At 37.4% G+C, this 23,792-nt stretch overlaps 1 protein-coding gene, 1 long non-coding RNA gene and 1 pseudogene across 2 annotated transcripts; 2 read left to right on the plus strand and 1 right to left on the minus strand.

Moving 5' to 3' along the window:
• The first annotated feature begins 2,227 nt into the window (after window positions 1-2,227).
• On the plus strand, window positions 2,228-4,827 carry LOC145218219 (uncharacterized). Its single transcript, XM_080085619.1, has 2 exons — window positions 2,228-4,279; window positions 4,780-4,827. Exons 1-2 carry the CDS (start codon window positions 2,228-2,230, stop codon window positions 4,825-4,827), a joined length of 2,100 nt encoding a protein of 699 aa, XP_079941745.1.
• On the plus strand, window positions 4,668-8,023 carry LOC145218539 (acetyl-CoA acetyltransferase, mitochondrial-like; annotated as a pseudogene).
• A 14,320-nt stretch (window positions 8,024-22,343) lies between these two features.
• On the minus strand, window positions 22,344-22,977 carry LOC145220666 (uncharacterized). Its single transcript, XR_013858251.1, has 3 exons — window positions 22,946-22,977; window positions 22,629-22,701; window positions 22,344-22,552 (listed from the first exon to the last, which is right to left on the minus strand). It is a non-coding gene; the product is annotated as an uncharacterized LOC145220666 (long non-coding RNA).
• Between the last annotated feature and the right edge of the window lie 815 nt (window positions 22,978-23,792).

The following is a 23,792-nucleotide window of genomic DNA, read 5'->3' on the forward strand; positions in this document are numbered from 1 at the left end:
TTTACACTTAATTGCTTGTAGGCAATGTCCGAGTTAAGATCAGCGCCGATAACACTGAGTTGATTGTTGACGAAATATCTTCAAGCGGCGTTGGATGGATAGAAGTGGATCCCACACACAAGTGGACGATTTCACCAAAACTTGCAGAACTTCGAATCACGTTTAATATGTTGGTCCAAGGTTCAGTGCTTTTCCCTGACACTCTCACTATCCATGGAACGAAGATTACTCTCGAAGGTAAAATGATTTAATGGGTTACAATTACTTGGGCAATGTTCTTAGTAAAATTACACAGTTAGTGTTTGGGTTTCTGCAAGAGCTCCGTTACGAATCTAGATGCAAAACGCAAGGATTTTTTTACACACCTTTGGTCCGCAATGTGTTAGTTTTTTGCCACTTTTGTGTGTTATGCATGCTTTTGCGATTTTGCTACCGACGAGTCCGTTTAGTTGCAAACCGGATTATCGCACGAAAATGCTTGTCAAATTGGAGTTGCTATTACTAGAACTGCGTTGTTTTTACCAAAAGCAAGGTCAAAAGCTACAGATACGTGTTTATAAAGCAGTATTCCTTTTATGTTCAAATGCTTTGGTAGTCTTAGAACCATATGTAATTATACTTAAAATACCGTTTTTTTTCTACTTGTCTGTATTGTTTATTTTAGGTAATCTCACCACATCCAACATTATCCTTGACGACAAATCTTCACTTCACCTTGCTAAAACCTCTCTACTCGCATCCGCACAACAAGCAGAGGAAAGCACATGCCATTCCATCAGCACCTTTACAGCCAAGAGAGGATCTCACTTCACAGTTGAAAACCACTTCTGTCTTGCTGTCAACGAGTTTACACTCAAGAGCGGCGTCAACGTTGAGTTTGAGTCGATCGATTTGAGTGCAGCCAAAGCAACGCTCGAGCTCGACTCAGGCATGAGTGTAAGCGGTAAATCCTCAACTCAAGTCCCGTTGGAGCATCTTCCCGATGTAGCAACCAGCGGAACGGAAGACTTCGCTGGAGGTGTACATGCTAGCTTGGGAGGTGGCTGGTATCTGAAAACCGAACCACAGTGTCTTGTCCCACCAAGCTCTTACAAACAACCCACCACTGCAGGTTTCGCTGGCCGAGGTACAGCGACCAGCAACGCCGGTTCAACAATAAGAATCAAAGCGCACTCTTTACGTGTTGACGGCAGTCTTCACGCTGATGGCTCTGATGTTCTTATCTCTTCGGGATTCCCTGCGGATGCAAGTAAAGGAGCGGGAGCAGGATCGGGAGGAAGCGTCTGGCTTACTGTGTCCGGATCCCTGGATGGATGCGGAGCAATTTCAACTGATGGTGGTTCATGTAAGATCGACGGATACTCGAGCCTTTCTTCCTCGGAGAGATCGAGACTGGCAACAGTTGCAACATCACGTTGCGGGTCTGGCAGCGGAGGAAGGATTGCGACTCACGTTAAGAGATCGGAAAACCGATTCTCCGGAAAGTACAGGTATGTAACTGAAATATGACTAAGTATTGCTCATCCAGCAGTTTTATTGTAAACAATCGACGTTTCGACGTCCTATACAAGACGCCTTCATCAGGATAATGACATAACTTGCAGGACAAATTTCTTTTAAAGCGACAAAATGCAAACCACACACATGTAAAACAGCGATAACAAGATCACGCGGCTGCAAACTCGCACCACCGTAGCGATAAAACAAGCTCAGTGGTGTAAAAGCGACCGATAATTTATCGGCATTAGAACATCTGTTTTAACGTTCATTGTGTTGGCGCGTGAATGGATGTTCCAAGACTCTAGGAAACTTCGCTTGTGAAAATCAGTTTCCTTCACCAACACTTGAGCAGCAGAAAAGTTAATGCTGTGATGGTGAGTGGTTGCATTTTGTCGCTTTAAAAGAAATTTGTCCTGCAAGTTATGTCATTATCCTGATGAAGGCGTCTTGTATAGGACGTCGAAACGTCGATTGTTTACAATAAAACTGCTGGATGAGCAATACTTAGTCATACATTATGCCTGGCAGCAATAGCTTATTTCATGAATTTAAAGGTCTGTATGGACCCAGCGTCCTTTCGCAGTTGCGGAAATACGTTGATCTAAGACGTAGCATTGTGAGACACAAGATGCACTTATTTTTCAACCATAGATGCCTTAGTGACAATGTGTTGCCTCGGTCGCTTCGGTTCAGATCGCCTCATAATTCGGCCGCGGGTAAAAAGATAATGTGGAAATGCGGAATGGCCTTCATTCGACTGCGCATAGGCCTTTCTCACCATCGGATAAGGGAATGCTCTGAGCTCTCAGAAGAACTTTTGCTCAGATTAGCCGCAATTCTTTCACACCATCACATGTGTCGCTTTGAACTGTATGTTAAATCGGGTAACGAAGCCCTTCAACGCCAACTTACGATTAACACGGAACGTCATCTCTGTTCGATTGTCCCAAAACGCCAGGAAGCCGTAAATGCAACCGGACAGCTTCAGAAGAAAAATTGGGTCGTTAATCTGTCCAGCTATCAGCCGAACGAAGTGGAGCTAAAGGTCCTGCAACTAGGAACCAACTTTGCAGTGGCACCAAGAACAGTTCCAAAGGCAAGTATGCTGGCCTGTGTTGAAAAGGGTATTTATTCTTTGCCGTTGCATGTCAAAAATCTAATACAAAGCAAGCTTGTTAATTGCATTAAAAGTCACAGGGGCAATCCTTGTAATCTTACGACATCCGAGCGTCGTGCAGTCACAGATCTAAAAGCCAATGACGACATTACCATTTTACCAGCAGACAAAGGTAATAGTACCGTTATTTTGGACCGCAAGGTTTATGAAGACAAAATCCACGAGCTTTTGCATGATTCAAGCACGTACAAGAAACTGCCACGTGACCCGACCCGAAGAACGGAACAAGTTCTTAACAAGTTTGTTGGTGTTTTGCACAAGGAGAAGAACTGTATTTCAGATGCGATGTTCCATCACTTGCACAGCACAGATGGTTCTGCTCCAAGGTTATATGGATTGCCGAAAGTCCACAAGAAGAATGTACCTCTTCGTCCAATCGTGTCGTTCATCGGAAGCCCCACTTACAACCTAGCCAAGTATTTGGCTCGAATTTTAGCGCCGTTGATCGGAAACACGGAATTTACCGTCAGAAATTCTGCAGAGTTTGTAAAATCTTTGAATGCGCAACAATCATTGAGTGAAGACGAAACGTTGGTTTCATTTGATGTTACTTCACTGTTTACCAACGTACCAATCGACCTAGCATTGGAAATAACCAAGTCACGGTTACTCGATGATTACAGCTTTAAAGACAGGACCACATGGACACATGAAGACATACATAGAGGTCTGGAGATTTGCTTGCAACAAACTTACTTCAGATTCAGAGGTTCCTTTTACAAGCAAATGTATGGCACGGCCATGGGCTCTCCTGTGTCAGTGGCCGTTGCCAACATGGTCATGGAGTCTGTGGAGGAACGCGCCTTGCAAACTTTTGACAAACCACCACGATTTTGGCGACGATATGTAGATGATACATTCTGTATCATTCATAAACACCGGGTAACAGAGTTTCTACGACATTTAAACAATGTGCAACGAGGAATTGCGTTCACTATGGAATTGGAAAGCAAGAACCGGCTTCCTTTCCTAGATGTGGAAATTTTGAAAGCGGCGGATGGTAAACTTTCCACGCGTGTGTACCACAAGCCGACCAGTACCATGCGCTATTTACACTTCACATCCCATCATCCTTTGTACCAGAAAAGGGCTGTTGTCAAAGCACTTAAAGACCAGGCCAGACGCTTGACGACAGACCCAGCATTGCTTCAGGCGGAGTTGCACAGGGTAAATGAGGCCCTGCGGTTAAATGGCTACCCGAACTGGATTCTCCGTGATCACAAAAAGATTTCACGGAAAGAAATCCAGTACAAAGAACGTGCCTTCGTCACCTTACCTTACATACCAAGGTTAACAGACATAATCCGTCGTATGTTGACCGATTTCGGAGTATCGGTTGGGATCAAACCAGCAAACACCCTACGCCAGATGCTGTCGCACCCAAAAGATCCTCTAGATGCTACTGCAACTAGGGGTGTGGTGTATGCTATACCGTGCGGGGAGTGTGACGAAATATACATCGGTGAGACTGGTAGAAGTCTAAATACGCGCCGGAAGGAGCACGAAAGGGATGTGGGCAAGAAGGATGCGAAGAAATCAGCGTTGGCAAACCATGCAACCACTCACCATCACAGCATTAACTTTTCTGCTGCTCAAGTGTTGGTGAAGGAAACTGATTTTCACAAGCGAAGTTTCCTAGAGTCTTGGAACATCCATTCACGCGCCAACACAATGAACGTTAAAACAGATGTTCTAATGCCGATAAATTATCGGTCGCTTTTACACCACTGAGCTTGTTTTATCGCTACGGTGGTGCGAGTTTGCAGCCGCGTGATCTTGTTATCGCTGTTTTACATGTGTGTGGTTTGCATTTTGTCGCTTTAAAAGAAATTTGTCCTGCAAGTTATGTCATTATCCTGATGAAGGCGTCTTGTATAGGACGTCGAAACGTCGATTGTTTACAATAAAACTGCTGGATGAGCAATACTTTTTTAAACAATATCCAGCATTTCTTCTTTTAATGCAATCTGAAGAACAAATGCATCATTGTGCACTGTATCGCGTGACTTGCTATCAAAAACCAGAGACAATATTTATTTTTACACAAATAAATGCTATTTTTGTTTTCAATTTTGTCATCGAACGTTTTTTATTTGCTGTAGATCATTTGCATGTATGTCTGGTCATCTGTACTTTCGGGTGATGTTTAACCGCATAATATTCGTTCCGTACAACCTTTTTCATGTGTCATTTTGGGTTAAATAGGAACGCAAATGTACAAAGTCGTTTGTAAATTTTTGTAGTCAGCCAGGCTTGTTTAAACTGCTTGAGGCAAAAGTGTAATCAAGAGTTTGTAACAACATCTTTTATTATGTTGCACTTGAACCCGCAAAGAATCGAATAAATTATTGCCCTTTTTGTTTTGCTCTTTTAAGGTGAGCGCACTGCCATATAACGTATTGGAATGTTTCCTTCTGCATCTACAGCTGTGCCACATGTCAGCGGTTATTTTTAAACCTGCATTTGCTGTATATTTTGGTAAAAAAAAACAGAAGAAAATGTTTTAGCCCAGACGAATCTGAATTAAATCAATTTCTAGTATTATAAATATTATTGCACTAAAAAGATTAATTTGCAAGCCCACTTGGATGATCAAAACATGTTAAAGCAATATTCTACCTGATTAGGATAATATTGTATTATCCAGCAGTAATATTTTATACAGCCATTGCAAAGTATTTTGCAGACATAAGGGTGGGATATACAAATTAAAAATTGCCATGTTCAAAATGGCATTGCTTTCAGGTTGTAAATATTTTCTACATTTACTTTTCATTTGTACTTATTATGCAATGATTCTTGGCTGAGCAAAAACAAGAATGGTTGAGCTTTAAGTTTTTATGTTTGGTAATTTATCAACCTTTGTTTCTACGGAATTTTTTATCCATGTTGATTCATATTTGTCTTTAGGTGCAGGATTAAAAACAAGCACTCCGTGTTCAACAATCAACAAAGTCTGTGCATCTGGAATGAAATTAATTAGCGTCGCAATCAATCAAGTGTTTACACCAAGACGTCATGGTGGCGGGTGGCATGGAAAGCATGTCAAATGCTCCATTTGATGCCACGACTGCCACCGGCGTATGGTGGCGTAAAAATGATCGACCTTATTGTTCATGATGGCTTGACTGATGCTTACGGGAAATTTCACATGGGTATATGTGGATAGAATACTGCAAAAAACATTCAATATCTCGTCAAGAGCAAATGCATATGCCATTGAGTCATATACAAGAAGTGCAAAGGCTACTGAAGATGGGCAGTTTAAAGATGAAATTGTTGATGTTGTTATTTGTAGCGTCTCACTCACGCTTTGCGGGATTATACCAGATTTATTATGTTGCTGTCCAATACGCAGCACACCATCAGCACACGCTAGGTAGAATAACCGGCACATTATAAAACACTACATTATTGAAGGTAAATTGTAAAGTATATTTTACAAATATTGGATAAAACTTCCTGTACAATTTGATTGCATATGAAACATGTTTGATAAATCAAGTTTATAGAGCTCTTCTTGCAAATGTATTTTTATTCCGACATTTGATTTTCGAATTCATGAATTTTCCTTTGTTATTGTGCTCTGTACTAGTCGCATTCAGTGTTATTTACCCTGATGAAGACGACCTGCATAGGACATTGAAATGTCAGAATAAAAATACATTTGCCAGAAGAGCTCTATAAACTTGCTATATGCCTGGCAGCAATAGCTTATATATGCATATGAAACATGATTGATATATATGCTCTATTAAACACTTTGGTGACAAGACATTGCTTGTACAAGCTAGCATAGCCATATACACCATGCCAGATTGTTACAGAAGTAAAAGGCTTTAAACCCATACCCTACCAAAATCTGCTGTATTGATAAGACATTTTGTGTTAAAACAGCATGTACTGTCTGCAGCTTACTTAAATGTCAATTAATGGCTTTTATTTCTGTTGTGTACTGTTTCATGTTTAAACTGATAACTAGTAAGGTCACGTTTCCAGTCGTTACTTAATGGTAAAAAATAATGGCCCAAATAGACAAAAAAAGCAACATGCTTTATTTTTTCAAATGTTTCAGCAAATGCTCATGCCATCATTTGTGATATAAAGTGTATATAAACGGGTGTAACTGATGTGACCTTCATATTACTGATGATTGCATGAGCATTTGCCGAAACGTTTCAAAAATAAAGCATGTTGCTTTTCTATTCGGGCCATTATTTTTACCATCAAATTATGAACAGATCCGTATATAGTGTTCAAAATTTATTATTTGATCATGATTAATTAATGTGAATTTATCTTTTTTAGGAAAGCGTGGGAAACCCGACATCACAGTGTCAGAAGACCAGGATTTCAAAAAAGTGAATTTCGACAAAATTCCAAAACTCAACGCAGTTTTTCAAGCTGAGAATGGAACTGTTACTGCTGGCAACGCAAGCACATTAAACGATGGGGCAGCTGCATTATGCCTCATGTCAGCGCAAGCAGCTAATAATTTTGGTCTGAAACCATTGGCTCGAATCGTTGGCTTTGCAGATGCCGCTGTAGAACCAAAAGACTTTTCAGTGGCCCCTGCATTCGCTATACCGAAAGCGCTTAAGATGGCTGGGGTCCGACAAGACCAAATTGCATTATGGGAAATAAATGAGGCATTTAGTGTTGTGGCATTGGCGAATATTAAACTTTTGGGCATCGACCAAGCAAAGATTAATGTCGACGGCGGTGCTGTGTCACTCGGGCACCCTATTGGCATGTCAGGCGCCAGGATTGTTGCCCATTTGGCCCATAGATTAAAACCAGGTGAATTTGGATGTGCTGGTATTTGTAATGGCGGTGGTGGGGCAAGTGCTTTAGTTGTTGAAAAACTTTAAACTGTTTGTCCTATTTATATAATATGTTGTCTTTCTATCGTGTACAGTAATATTTTGAAATAGTTCCTTTATGTGATTTTTACATAGCCTCTTAACTTTATGGTTTTTAGGCTTCGTATGTTTAAAATTTAAATTTTGGTATGCCTTGTATGTTCAAAAGCCAGTCACAATCAACCATAGCATTTGTTACATAGATTTTCAACTAAAAATGGTTAATTAGGTACTTTAATGAGCTTATAAAAGCATTGTTTTAGCAAGCTTTAGCAAAATCTTTGCCAAACAAATGGCTTAACCAATTTTTTGCCCACCTATATAAACCAATCTTCATTAAACAATGTTATTCATGTAACCACACTAACTATTACAAAGTGGTACATTATTTCATTGTATTTTTTGCCTTACCTAAAATGTGTCTGTTCTGTTATAAAAAAGTGTGGAACAAAAATTATATAAAAGTTTTTCGATTATTTTGTGCTGTCCAACAATTACACAGAAATGCCTTCAGTTTGAAGGCAGATATTCGAAGTTAAAACATCAATCTTGGATTGTGTGAGTTTAGAACAGGATTTTTACATGAGAGGCCCAGCAGACATACGCGTTTATGTGCTGTTTTTTATTTACTTTTAGTGTACACATAATCATTTTTTCAGCCAAGACCTCTGGAATAAGACCAAAAAGGTCGATTCTGGCCGGAAACGGGCCAACCTGGCAACCCTGGACACATTGCCGGCCGTTATTAAAACATACACCTGTGATGCGGCCGTCAATAGCGAAAGCCAAAAAACGTCCCCCTTGTCTACGGCAAAGAATGTACTTTGGATGGCACCGTAATAGTTAGTTAGCATGTGGACTTTTTTCTTTTGAAAAAGACAATCTACTACATGTAACATTTGTTTTGAAACATGAACGACTTTGCACGCTTTAAGCGGGTTACCTAACGAGCTTCGTGCGGTCAACCGCAGCGCTAGTTACATACATGGCCTTGCAAGCCTAAACGCGGGTTTCCTAACGAGCTTCGTGCATTTAAACATAGCGCTTGTTACATCCATGATTTGGCCCACTTGAATCCGGTTTCCTAACGAGCTTCGTGCAATCCACCATGGCGCTTGTTACATCAATGACTTTGCACGCCTAAAGCGAGTTTCCTAACGAGCTTCGTGCATTTAAACATAGCGCTTGTTACATGCATGATTTGGCCCACTTGAATCCGGTTTCCAACCGAGTTTCGTTCATTCCACCAAATCGCTTGTTACATGCATGACTTTGCAAGCTCAAATTGAGTTTCCTAACAGGCTTCGTGTAGTCAACCGTCGCGCTTGTTGCATGCACGACTTTGCTCGCTTACGATTTCCCCTCGAGCTTAATGCAGTATTCTTTTCAATTAATCAAAGTTCCCCTTTTTATAACTTCACGTTGTTGTGCAAATTTCAATGGTGTCTTATCGCTCATGCCATGAATATCCTGTTTGGAAGTTTCCCTATGAGAAGTTGAATGCAATCAAGCAAAGAACGTTCTTTGAGAAATAGCTAAAGCGATATATCCTGCTTTCGTTATGAACTACAAAGTCCATTGTAAGTTTAACTTCCGTATCTGCATCAATAGACTTCATCTGTCTACTGTCTTTTGCGCACCCTTAGGGGAATCTTATATATCCGTCTTTATAACTTACTGGTTTCGATAGGAATTTCCCTTCTTGGTACTTCCGTGCTATACAAATCATACCGCTATAAGTATAACGGCCTTGGTGATACGCTGGCTAGAGTAGTAGGTGTGAGGTAAATGCTACGTGATTGATTTCCAAATTTTGTACAGCAGCGGTTCTCAAACTAGGGTCCGCGGTCCCTTAGCTGTCCGCCACGTAAAATTAGAGGGATCGCGTTAGTCAACTAAATTAAGCCATCATGTTGTTTTTGGAATAATTTTGCAAGGAGTAAATTCACTTCTATTCCGTATTTACTGGATTTACCTGCAGTTGTGTGGCTTTTAATCGGGGCGGCTTACAATCGAGGGCGGCTTACATTTTAATTTTATACCGATATTATTTCTGCACTCGTCGATCTACGTTCTGTTGGGTACAGTTATCAACGAAATTAACAGATATGGGCAAATAGTCATACCATATATATAACTACAGAAAGTTGTTTTAGGAAACAATCGTAAAATGTAAAATTCGAGCGTGCGGCTTACAATCTAGGGCGGCTTACATTGTTTTTCAACACTTTAAAATGCGGCTTACAATCGAGGGCGCCTTGCAGACGAGGGCGGCTTACAATCGAATAAATACGGTAGTTGTTGTTTCACTAATATACGTTTAGTTTCATGAATGCATTTAGCTTGGACCGCGACGAAAATTGCGAGAGGGACCGTTATGGCAAACAATTAATAAAAATTGACTACCACTGTGCTATGAAAAGAGCTTTTTGTACCTCAAGTTTCGTACGAATTAGGCGAAGATCCGGTTTGACCAAGCATTATATACTGTATAAGTTACCTTTATATAAGTTATTATCTAAAAATGAAGTTTTAAAGTAAGTAACAGCATCGAGCCAATCAATGACATGCTGCAGACTGTGCATACTGTTTCGACCTAAAATGTCTCACGAGAAGTGTTTGTTGTTAAAATAAAACTTGTCGAGATATATCGGTAAATGGGCCAGTCTATGTCGAGCATTATTCAATCGAAAAATTAATTACTCCTGGCAGAATTTAATGCGATTTTCTACCTCAGACAATAGTGGCATTTAGGTCCAGGCATTTTTTTCATTTTCTCAAGTTACTAGCACTGGTGTGCATAAAATGTTTTTTGCTTTCCAAAAGTAGCTAAAGTCCGAGTCGTAAGCAAAGTTTTTAAAGTATAAGATTTCATTTAGCTTTTGTTTATGATGCACTGTGAAGCGGTTTTTAATTCGTTGTCTTAGTGTTTCACTAACAAATACTATTTCAGTCAAGCAAAATACATATAGTAATACTAATTCAGTCAAACTGAAATGCAGTAACTAACACTAATTCCGTCACACAAAAAACGCTAAATAATTTTAATTGAGTCAACTAAAATACAGTTGTTGGTACTTCTTCAGTCAACCAAAATACAGTTACTAATACTAATTCAGTTACACAAAATACAGTAACTACTACTAATTCAGTCAACTAAAATACAGTATATAAAAAAAAAACACTAAATAATATTAGTTCATGCAAGTAATATATAGTAACAAATACTATTTTAGTCACACAAAAACACTTAATAATGTTAATTCAGTCAACTAAAATACAGTAACTAATACTAATTCAGTCAAACAACTACACTAATCAATATCAATTTAATCATAATAAATACATCAACTATAATACTAATTCAGCAAATCTAAATACCATAACTAATACTAGTGCAATCAAAAAAATTACAGCAACTAGTACTCATTCAGTCAACCAAAATACAGTTGCTAATATTAATTCAGTAAACAAAATACATAATAATACTAATTAAAGAAACCAAAATGCAGTGACTAATACTAATTCACTCGCACAAAAAACACCAAATATTACTAAATCAGTCAACCAAAATACAGTTACTAATACTAATTCAGTCACACAAAAAACGCTAAATAACATTACATTAGTCAACAAACATACATAATAATAATTCAGATACAGTGACTAATACTACTTCAGTCATACAAAAAACACTAAATAATATTAATTTAGTCAACCAAAATACAGTTTTTACTACTAATTCAGTCAATTCAGTTTACCTACTGTTAAATAAAGTACACTAACTAATACTATTTTAATCAAACAGAACGCACCCAATGTAATACTAATTCAGTCAAACAGAAACACTAAATAAGGGCTACTTAAACTTTCTTGCTCTGCGATCCAATTTTGAAACAGAAATTTCTGCGCGACCCCCTTATGGGTAAAGCCCAGGTGCGCACAACCATTTCGCTATATGGCGGCCGCATCACAGAGCTGGTAATATTCTTTAAAGTTCCACAAAATGTGTTAAAAACAGTTTTAAATTCAAAATATTTGGCAAAAGAGTTTTTTTTTACGTCACGGCCGCCAGTGCATATATGCTAATAAACATGTTCACGGCGGCAGGTTGTGCACCCCTGAAAGCCTATGCACGGGAAAAACAATAAAAGTACGCAAGTATGTTATTTATTTTGACTGACATAATAACGCATATTGTTTCGCGACCCCAAAATTCTAATACGCGACCCTGACTCGCGCTCTACCAGGTCTCGCGCTCTACCAACTGAGCTACACAGGCCAGTGAAGAAACCAGTCGAAAGTCGAATCACAAGCACCGTTACCTGCTTTGTATGCTGTACAAATCAGTTTCGTTGTAGGGGAACGCCAGTTCGACCATGTAAATGCCTTGTCATATGGGGATGCTTGGGAGACCGGCTAATTCGGTATAACGCCTTTCATAACGCCCCGTTTCGTGGTGCCTAATTTGTTAGTTTGCCTTTTCTGCTTTCTCGCGGCCAATGAACATGCATTTCTACTATTTTGATTGTACTTTTGTCTACAATTCAGGAAAGCTTTTCGAAAATTAGTACGCTTGGTTGGAAAATCAAACAAATATTTTTCGTTTTTTCGACCAAGCATTTCCATTTAGCCCCAACTTCAGAGCTGGTTCAAAGCATTATCAGCCAGACAATGGTCAACATGTATGACGTCACAAACATAATTAACCATTTTCATACCAAGTTGTCATGAAATTATAAATGTGCAACAATTTGAAATAGGGGTGTGCAACCAATTTGATGGAATGGACCGCATTTGACCCGCAAGCCACAGGTTGCACACCCCTAATTTGAAGCCTTGGAAAATAAAATTACACTAGGAAACGAAGTCACACAAGGAGATGATCTCATTGTCATTTTATTATTACTACAACAATAGGTATAGACTATAGAATTATAGATCAATCAAGAATACGTGTTTTTTCACAGTTGCAAAATAGAAATCTTATACATGATGTGGTTATTGTTTCTATTGTTTTTCGTCGGATTTGTTGAAGGTGAATGTCCGGGTGAGGATCTCAGGCTGGCTCCACGACCTTATACAAGTAGGAAATCAATTTATTTTAAAAACGTCAAGGTTAGGCTTTTATATCGGTATTTGAACAAAAACTGAAATCTATAATGGGAAAAAAACGACACCATTTATACAATGAAAATAAATACACGTGTTTTTCATCAATTTGTAAAACAGAAATATAAATGAATGTATTCATTTCCATTTCTGCTTTATTTCTTATTGAAATAGACTTCCTTTGACTACTATTTATTTGAAGCATATTTTATTCACAGAACCGAAAAATCTTTCAGAGTGCGAGGAACCGTATCGTGGTTCCAACTGCACCTGCCCTTCTTCAATGTTCGAATGTGCTTGTCACAAGTTTGGTCGGTGTGGGGACAAACCAAGGTGCGTTGAAATGATGTTTGTACACAACTGGGGCAACGAATGCGGTGATTGGAGTGATGAGTTTAGCGATTATTGTCTAGAAGGCAGGTTTCAGTGTGACTGCATCAACACAACTTGTAAAGGTGTAATTGGGTGTGGAAAATATTGGGTAAAGCATTGTAATGGAAACACGGAATGTATAGATGGCAGTGATGAAGTTAATTGCACTTGTCCAGCTCATAAGTTTGAATGTGATTGTTACAAAACAAACAAGTGCACAAATGGCCGTGGTTGCATTGAAATAGACGACACTTGCGATGGAAGAAATGACTGTGGAGATTGGAGTGATGAAGTTAATTGCACTTGCCCAGCTGATACCTTTGAATGCCCCTGTTACAAAACAAGGAACTGCACAACTGCAAAGGGTGGTTGCATAAAAAACAAATGGCAATGCAATGGGTGGAATGATTGTGGGGATTGGAGTGATGAAATTAATTGCACTTGTTCAGCTGATATGTTTGAATGCAATTGTTATAAAACAAGCAGCTGCTCGAGAGATGATGGTTGCATAAACAAATCCTGGCAATGCAATTGGTGGAATGATTGTGGAGATTGGAGTGATGAAGCAAATTGCACCTGTCCAGCTAATCGTTTTGAATGTGATTGTTACAAAACAAAGAACTGTACAACTCGACATGGTTGCATCTACAAAAAATATCAATGTGATGGAGTAAATGACTGTGGCGACTTGAGTGATGAAGTAAATTGCACTTGTCCAGCTCATAAGTTCCAATGTGCATGTGTTGGCACGAAACAATGCATTGTAACAAAGGGAAGTTGTATTGACCGATCTTTGTTATGTGATGGAAATGGTGACTGTTTTGATGGTAGTGATGAGACACATTACACATGTAACTGCTCTGGAGCTCACGCAAAATGTCCGTATGATCCTGGCAACAAACGTTACCCATCTAAAGTCAGATGCATAGATTTGCGCTGGATTGGTGATGGATTTAAGGATTGTTTTGATGGAAGTGACGAACTGTGTTCAATCACAAACTTTACATGTCAATCTTGCACAATGTTTGTCACAACTTGTAAGGGTGAGCAGCTTGTCAGGTATCGTGTACATTCTCCAGTCCCATCAGAGTGCAACACGGTAATCCAACCGTCGTGTGCTGATGACATAAATCGTTGTGAAAACAAGAATGTGATTTGTGTCTCATCAAACTGCAACGAAAGGAAACATAAATATTGTAAGAAGGTTTTTATTTGTGAAAATGCAAATATAATAGCGGGAAGCGATTTTTGTGACAGAGTTAGTAGTTGCAGTGACAACAGTGACGAAATCATGTCGGGATTTGGATTTAAATGCTCTGGATCATCGAGACAAGGTGTTTGTGTATTACCACAAGTCAACGTTTACGACTCAGTGGCTCAATGTTCTGATAAATCTGATCTTTGTTTTGTCAACGGAAAGTTTAGATGTTTTCAGTGCTTGGATAAAAAGTTACTCATATCACCCAAGCAAGTTTGTGATGGTATTTTGGATTGTTTTGATATGTCTGATGAGTGTTTATGTTTGAATCAAAGTTTGTGTGAAGATATAAGGGGTTCTTGTCCGTCAAATCAGATGCATTGTCAAAATAAATCTGTTTGTTCGGATCAAAGTGGGAAGTTGTGCAATTCAAGTGTGCAATGTGTTGATCAAATCAACACGAAATACTGCTCGGCTCCTAATCACTTAAAACAAACCCAGTGTTTGCCAGAAGACACCAAACACCTTAAACTTGACGAAGTATTTAGGTGTGCAAAAACTGACAACCCACCATTAAGGTATTGGTTTCGGGATCGCATCGATTCGGGCGATGATTTTAAAGTTCTGTTGAACTCAATATGTGATGGAATAGTAGACAGTTTTTGGGGGTTTGGGGAAGCGAATTGCCCAAACAGATTTTATTGTTTATCCAAAGAAAAAATCAGCATAGATATCTCACAGGCTTGCGACGGAAAAATTGATTGCGACGATGGTTCAGATGAATTTCCTGAACTTTGCAACAAAACCCAGTTTTATTGTAAAAGCAAGGATAGGGTTTCCATTGACCGAAAAACACTTTGTGATGGAATTATCGATTGTGACAATGAATCTGATGAAAGCAAATGCCGTTGCGAAAAAGTAAGGTTTTATTGCACAAATAAACAACCTGTTTCGATTGAAATAAAACTGGTGCAGAATGGAATTCGCGATTGTTCGGACGGAAGTGACGAATGTGCAAACTTGGCTGGAGACGCATTTGCAGATGTCAACGAAATGATCGCCAATCCAATATACCGGGTAATTTTTTGGATAACAGCTGTGTTAGCCTTGGGAGGAAATTTGTTTGTGTTTATTGCAACTGCTCACAGCTTGTGGAATGCAGACAGAAACAAACATGTTTTTATTAACACCAGTATTTTTATTCTTAACCTTTGTTGCTCAGATTTCCTCATGGGAATTTATCTGCTTGCAGTTATAGTTCAAGCCAGGCAATTTTCTGGCTCGTATTGTCTATTTGACAAGGAATGGCGATCAAGTAGATTGTGTTCAGGACTTGGAGCACTTGCAATTATTTCTTCAGAGGCATCAGCGTTTACAATGACAGCCATGACAACGTTTCGCCTTGCATCAGCTTTCAAACCATTTACAATCCGAAACATGGGTGTTCTTAGAGTTTTACTTGGTGAATTGATTTGCTGGATTTTGGCTACGGTTTTGGCAATTATTCCCTTACTTCAAGTCAATTCAGAATATTTTACAACTGATGTCTGGTTTCCAAACAACATTTTTGGAAATGATTTTGTTTCCAGAGAAAACATATCACTTCTTGCTGAAAGAATTACTGGTGTAGAACCGGTGGGTTGGAACGATGTGAAACAAACTATAACAATGGCATTTCCTCGCAACCCAATCAAAGGAGAGTTTGGATATTATGGGGAAACAAGCGTTTGTATGCCACGTTTATTTGCCACAACCAATGAGTTTGCTTGGGAATATTCAACTTTCCTCATCACCATCAACTTCCTTATGTTCATCTACATGGTGATTGCATACGTTCTTTTCTACAAACAAAGCAACCGCATGAAAGAAGCCAGAAGCAATGATGTCAGTTCCAAGATGCAGAAAAGAATCTCGAGGTTGATTTTGACCGACTTTTGTTGCTGGATTCCAATTTGTGTTATGGGATATTTGAGTGTTGGAGGAATCAGGATGCCACCAGATGCTTATGTGTTGAGTGCTTGTCTGTTGCTTCCAATCAACAGCGCTCTCAATCCATTGCTTTACTCAAAAGCAATTGAAGATCAACTTACTAGGGCCAAAAAATATGTGAGACAAAATGTATCTTCTATCGGGGCAATTACAAGTTGCCCAACGGAATTGACTGTGACCTACAATGCTGGTGCAGTACAAGAAGGCGACAGAGTGATTGAAGTTGTTGGATAAAGTTTCATCCTCGAACACAAAAATTTTCCCCGAAAAAGGAGTAAATCGTGTAATTTTCTTATGATTTACAAATGTTTGCATTAATGCGATAACTATTTAAGCATTCTAAATTTGACAAAAAGTTAAATATGAAAACTTTTTTAAAAATTAAAAACAATTAAAGTAATTGAAAATTAAATACACAATACGTAAATTTATAGTTTTCACCTTGTCATGTAGGAATGCGCTTTCTTATGTAGGAAAGGTGTTTGACTGATTCGATATAAAGCCTTCAATGTGCTGGCATACTTTAATTTATGTATATATTTGCCTTGATCGTTGGTTTGCATGGACGCTTCAGCGCTCATCCCGTTTATGAATTGATTTTTATCTCAACTTCTTACATTTGAGGAAATAATTGTCTTCGCTTACTGTGAACAAAATGGTTGTCATTGCAACATGTCGAATTGTCTGGTGGATTAGCATATCTTATCACATAAATTCGTTTGTAATAATGCCTTAAACGCACTGCCACTTTGTTTGAATAAGAATGTCAACTGTTTGTTATGCATCCACAATAATTTAAAATACATTCATTTGTTTGTAAATTTTTTGTGTGTTTAATTTCCCGTGATTATTTTCTTTGTTGTGTAAAGTGTGTGCTGTGAGAACGGTATTGGACGCTGCGTAATCAAGATTAAAATGCAAAACGCTGATCAGCATGTGAAAAATGTAGCTTTTGCAAAACAAGTTTAAGCATTATATTTAAATATGACTACAAGTCCAAATGCCAGGAGCATAAACCGTTTTTAAGTAAATACGTTTGGGGAGTTATTTATAAAAAAATTGAAATGCACGGAAACTCACATACGTTGCCTATACGTTCAGGACTGTTGTAGTTACGTTTCGTTTTGAATTGTTATTAAATCTTAACCAAGACCTGATATTTCTAAGAATTGTGGAAAATATATTTTACGCTTTCCAGAAGACTTCTTTTTGACATTGGTTTTATGATAAGAAAAGCGGGACTCCCTGTCCATTGTGGGGCAGAGACAAAACAGAAATCCAACAAGCGGTCACACAGCTCCTTGTTCACTTTAAAAGCAAACCGCCTCAGTAAGAAGTCAACCACATTTATTGGGCTCTAATACGATTAAACGCAAAGGGCTATAGGGGCATCCTTAAAGTCACTAAAAATGTTAATAATTTTGCGCAACTTGTGTCCATGGAATCGCTGTGTGTTTTCGAACTAAAATATATAATCAGGGGAATTAAACTAAGAGCGGTGTACCCCGAGAGTACTTGCATTGATTTATGATATCGAATAAAACACTATTTGTCTTATTTATTTATATTGAGTTGTAAACGGGCCTGACATTGGAGCACCAACTCGGCCCGAACCCGAAAATAAAAGCCCGAAACCGGCCCGATCGTGAATAGTTTCTGAGAAGCTCGTTTAAGTCATAAATGTTGATTGACAAGCCTATACATTGAAGCCTCAGGAAAGACCAAGACAAGAAACTCAATAGATAACACTGGGCAACGAAAAAATATTTTTTTACTGGTGTCTAGAATGTTTTAACTGTTTTTGACTAATTCTAGTGCCCTGATCTTAAAAGTGCAATTAGTTTATCTGTATCAAGTCTAGTTTTCCTGTTATGGTACGTCCACATTTGAAAAACAATCTATATGTATACACTATAGTGAAACTGGTTTTGAGTAATTTATTTGAAATTAACGGTATTGCAAGAACAAAATTTTGAATTTAATTTTAAATGTAACAGGTGGACACTCCTAACTAACAAAATTCAACACAAAAAAAAAACAAAAAAAATGTTTCAAATTTGTAAGTTATCAGGTATACCCCTACACATGTACTTTGGTAACTTTCGAAACTGAGTGTCAGCCATACCGTCCCGTTTAATTGACCAACAGCAGTTAGCCAGGACCACATTATTCCCCCTTCCCTGACCCGTTTCGTTTTACTGATATCCTGTTGGAAACTTTTAGCTGAATGCTCATCATTTATATCCCCTACGTTTTAAGGGCATTGTAGCTTTATACTCATTTTCGTGCCGAATGTTTCAGACCGCCTAATAACTTAATTATGTACTCTTTCTAATAGTTTCAGTCCCTTTCTTCTGTTTTTGTCCATTACTGCAATATTCCAGCCAACATTAGGTAAGTGGAGCTCATTGCTTGTCCTAAACTCCTAAGGCCACATCGAAGTGTGCAAGATATGCACATTTGATACAGATCATTTTTACTTTTTTGTTGTGTTGTATGGGTGTTCACCAAAACATCTTGGTAATTCAAGCAACACCGTATAGATGACCTTGCCACTACTAATTTTAGTTTTACCACCTTGCTTTACTAGCCTGAAAATCACTCAATAAAACACGTATATTTTAAAGTTACCGCTGGCCAGCACCAGCCATTTTTAGACAGACCATAAGCATAGAACGCATATTCATGCTATAAAACTGACTGCACTGTAAAAAAATGATGTGTATAATGTAACAAAACTTTAACAAACACAAAAAAGCATGATTCTAAAGTCATTGAATCAATATGGTCATAAATTTTGATTTTGATCTGATTGAAGAAAACCGTAATGATTTTTAAAATCAGCACCTCAAAATTAGTCAATAACAATTTTAACATTAAAGACACCAAAAATTGTGTTGGCCAGTGTAATTGGTCTTAAACAAGGCGTTTTAGGCCTGTTTGACATTAGGTCAGTTTCAGCAACTGGCTAGTTGAATTAATTCAACTTAGCTAGTTAAAATAGTTCAAAAAATGCTAACATAGAGTGTAAAGTCAAGCCCGAAAAAAGCCTTTTTTAATAAACCCTAAGCCCGAACCGGAACTCGACTTACAACTCTGTGTCATTAAACGCTATTTGTACAATTGCCAGAGGCACCGAAGTAAAAAAAAAGAGATTTCAAAATGACGTCATGTGCTTGGTTTTGGTGGTACTTTATATCAGCTGATAAATTGAAAAAAATCGAAACAATATTTTAATCAATAACAGACGCAAAACGTCGGTTGAAACGATGCAGTTGCCAGAAGGGATTTAGGTAATATAACTAAGTTAAGCTACTTGCACTGGTCGGCTATGGGGGGTGAATAAATGTCTTTGAATTGGATTACTTTGCTTGACTACACATTACCTATTGTGCTTTAAAAACACATTGATTTTGGCCACAACGTGGTTTTTATTGAATGGATGATATGTCTTTAAACTGCCACCGATAATGATGTAGTATATTTAGATACAACAATATGCAATATCACAAAACCGTGCAAATCATCAAAAACGCAAACTTACGATAAATATTATGTCCGTATATGTAGATGTGCACCGCACTAAGTGTTATGTACCAACAGGTCGGTTTTGTTCTGGTTGTAGATGGTTGTTTGGGTTTCTATTCCTATTACCATCCATTTCAGTTGGTTCCTGTGCTGGTGGTCCGAAAGGTGGTGGCGGTATGACTGATTCCTCTTTATATGCACACTTGTCAAAAATATAAACAAAACTTATTCCTTTTTTAACATTTTTTGCCAAATAATCAAATATTTAGTTTGCTAGAACCCGTATTTGTTACGAATTGCAAATAAATTTAAAGTTTAATCATAAACATTACTGCCAAAGTATTGGTGTATAAAAAATATATCGTTCCGTGTTCTACAGGTTGATTAAAAACATGCACTGATGATGACAACAGAGATTGTCGAAACGTCTGAACGATGTATTCTATATACACCACTACCTTGGCAGTAATGTTTATGATTAAACTACTAGTCCGTGTATAGTGTTCCTAAATGTATAGTTTAATGATGAAAATAACAGCCCAAATAAACGTAAAAAAGCGACATGCTTTTTACAATAAGTGTGTATAAACAGGTGTAACTAAAGTGGCCTTCATATCGCTAATGATGGCATGAGCATTTACCGAAACGTTTGAACACTTAAGCATGTCGTTTTTATGTTTGTTAAGGCCGATATAAATTTTCACAATATAATTTATAAACAGATTTCTATATAGTGTTCCAAAATTCATAGCTATATTTGAAATTATGAAATGCTTATGAATAAAATAGTTCTTGCCTGTACATTATTACCTTGGACATGTATCTCAATGTATTACCACACATGAAAGTTGTACCCAAGGGGGATGCGTTGTTTGGTGGCCGTAGTGCTGGTATTGATGGTAGATGTGACTGCGAAGGTAGTGGATGTGGTGGTGGTATTGGTTGCAAATGTGATAGTGGTGATGGTTGTAGATGTGGTTGCGATGATGATGGTGCTGGTTGCACATGTAGTGGAGAAGTTCGATTCTGAAAAACATTATATTTTAAACATTTTGATTCTAAACAATGAAGCAAAACTAATATATATGGCAGCGCTGACAAACTGCAATGTTTGTATTAATCTTTTTTAAAGATCTAAAAACATCAACATAAACACATGTTACCACTTAGCAGAATAAACACATGTTTCATTTCGCATTAGTCCTACTTACTTCATTTGTATGTAGTGAATGCTCCATTTCTTCCTGTGACTTTGTTGTATTCAACAACTTCTTTTTCGATGAAACAAATCAGACAAAAATGTTTAGATTTTAAACAATTTGCTAGAAACTCACTCATGTAAACTATAACACAATATAATTGTTTTTTTGAATAAATTTTGCATAGAAAACGTTTAAGTTTTGTTTTAGAACGATTCAAGCAAACCGGTAGGAAAAGTTCTGTTCGTTGTGTAAGAAAGTCCGCTGAAAAGTGAAAGAATGAATTTACTGCGCAATATGTATTGTTTCCCTAATACTTACGTTTACACAAAGTGACTTGTCAAGTCACTGATGATCAAACAGTCATATGTAGAATAAAAAAGGTGTTCAATTCTCAGGTAACATTTAAATACAATTGGAAGTGGTTTGAAAGTTTTTTCATCTTTGGCAAAAAAAGTCACATGTTTAATTATATATATCGTCCTCTTTTATCCAACTTCGAACACATTTACCCACTGTGTACAAAGGGTGTCATATTTGACTTTTATACTTGCTTTAGTATTACAAATGATTTGATTGTTAACTTCTAAACCTTGTTAAATATCTAAACCCCATGTTCATAACACTTAACACATTGTTCTACACTGGTCTTGTGCAAAAAATTTTCATGATGTCGTAACTTATTTATTGTTTTACACAACTTCGTAAATAGAGTTTTTAAAAGAACTTTAGAAACTTGAAGGGCCAGCAATTACACAGGCAAAAGTCCGTGCCCTTCAAGTACGTCTGTATACATGTAATAGCTTTCAACATTACCAATATGAAATTTCATATAACTTCTCAGTTTATCCTGAACTTTTAAAACGCACATTTATTTTCTACCTGGTCTCTGTAGAACTGATAATTTGCACATATAGAAGTGTAGACAAAGTGCTGTAGAGGCTTTAACCACGAGAAACATGCAGACGCACAAGAAACAAAATCAAAACATTGGCCACATCATGTCACACTTTGACGCGCAACTTCCAGGATGTGACGTAAAACCTTCTCAAAATGAAGTGTAAATATGGTATCGTACTTTCAACAGTCGCTCTTATCGGATAAGCTGTACATTTTGCATAGCTTGATTACTTAAATTTTGCGATTTTTATTTCAGACGGAAAGTTTAAAAGCCACGCATCATGATATTAATAGCTACTTGTTGGAAGAAACATATATTGATTGAATATTATATAGATACATGCATTATATCTAAAAATCATACACTTCTACGTGCAATGAGAGTTTAATCTCCACATCCCCTAGCCATATTTAAGACAGAAGCTTTTGCAAATAGTGACAGAAGCTTTTCCAAATAGTAATTAGGTTAATACAATAAGGTGTATTACAAATTCATCCATCTGCATTGGAAAGGACCAACAATATTCTAAACCTTTTTTAAATAAACGCAAAAGCATAATTTTTAATGTACATTTAGGCAAGCATTAGTTGGTACGAGGCTGGTTTTGTTCTGTTTGCAACTGGTTGTCCTGGTTTCGAACCTCACCGTCGTCTACTTGGGGTGGTTCTTCTGCTGGGGTTCCATTAGGGTCGAAGTTGTCAAATGCAATTCGGGCTGAAATGATTGTTTGGTAACATCAAAAATAGTGTCCAACGACGACAGCAATAGTTTTTCAACATAATCTACTTACATTGGTTTACAGGAAGCGGTGGTGGAGATGGAATGTTTGAATTAAATTCTCTCATCTTAATCTTGTTGAAAATCTGTACAGAATAATTTGAGCTTGACTTCGTGTCATAGATTTGTGACAGTTTTTAGTTAGTTTGTTTGCACCTGCTAAATGTTAAAATTATTAACTGAGATTCAAAAACACCGTTCAAACAAAGTTAATAGAATAGAGAATATTGAAGTAATGCGATCTTCATCTATGATTAAAAATTGCTTTAACTTTTTTTTTGTATATTTTTATATTTTTACTAAATACTGTTTTTTAATTATTATTCCTACTTGGTTTGCTGGCTGAAATGGTGGACAAGGCAGAACCTATAAAACAAAAAAGCAACAAAATTTCAAAAGAGTAGGTATATTACAATGACGTCTATCAGCCATAATTTACAGCTTTCTGAAAGCCCCTAAAATGTATACAGGGCACCTATAATCCTGTTCAACATAGGTGCATACATTGTAGGTATTTGCTGATTTGTTCAACAATCGAGCACCAATTTAGACCCACATCAAATCTTTTTCTATAATCCAAACTAAAACCCGAACATAATAAAGGAATACAACAATTAAATTGATGTGCCGTTGTTGGAATTATATAAATGATTTTGGAAGTCGAGATGGCAAAAAGATAATAGAGTTAATACAATTATAGCAAACAAATCAATACATGAAAAGTAACTCTGCGAAAACTAATAATATAGAAACTTTTAATATACAGGTGTGCTAAGTTCCGGTATGTGGCACACTCAAACATTTTAAAAGCAGTTTGTGTAAAAAGTGCTGAGAGTTAAGATCACTACGTTTAGTCTATGGTTCCATAATAATAATAACAATAAAATCAAGTCAAAAACTCAGTTTTTTGTTAAATTTAGTCCCCAAATCTATTCTAGTCTTACTGTAAATTTAAATAACTGCGCTCTTTACGTCATTTGTCGGTATTTGTTAGTAGCTTTGAAATGAGCTTTTGGATTTTCTACCTATTTTTTTGTAATGATTAAACAATCATCAGTTTTGAAATCCAATTTTAAACTTTATTGATTTTTCTAACTGTGCTGAATACCACTGTCTTTGAAATGCCACATTTGCACTTTTACAAATAAGACATATTGTACAATACCCTGCATTACTA

Source organism: Phallusia mammillata, chromosome 3, assembly GCF_965637545.1.
Source record: "Phallusia mammillata chromosome 3, kaPhaMamm4.hap1.1, whole genome shotgun sequence".
Taxonomy (NCBI): Eukaryota; Metazoa; Chordata; class Ascidiacea; order Phlebobranchia; family Ascidiidae; genus Phallusia; species Phallusia mammillata.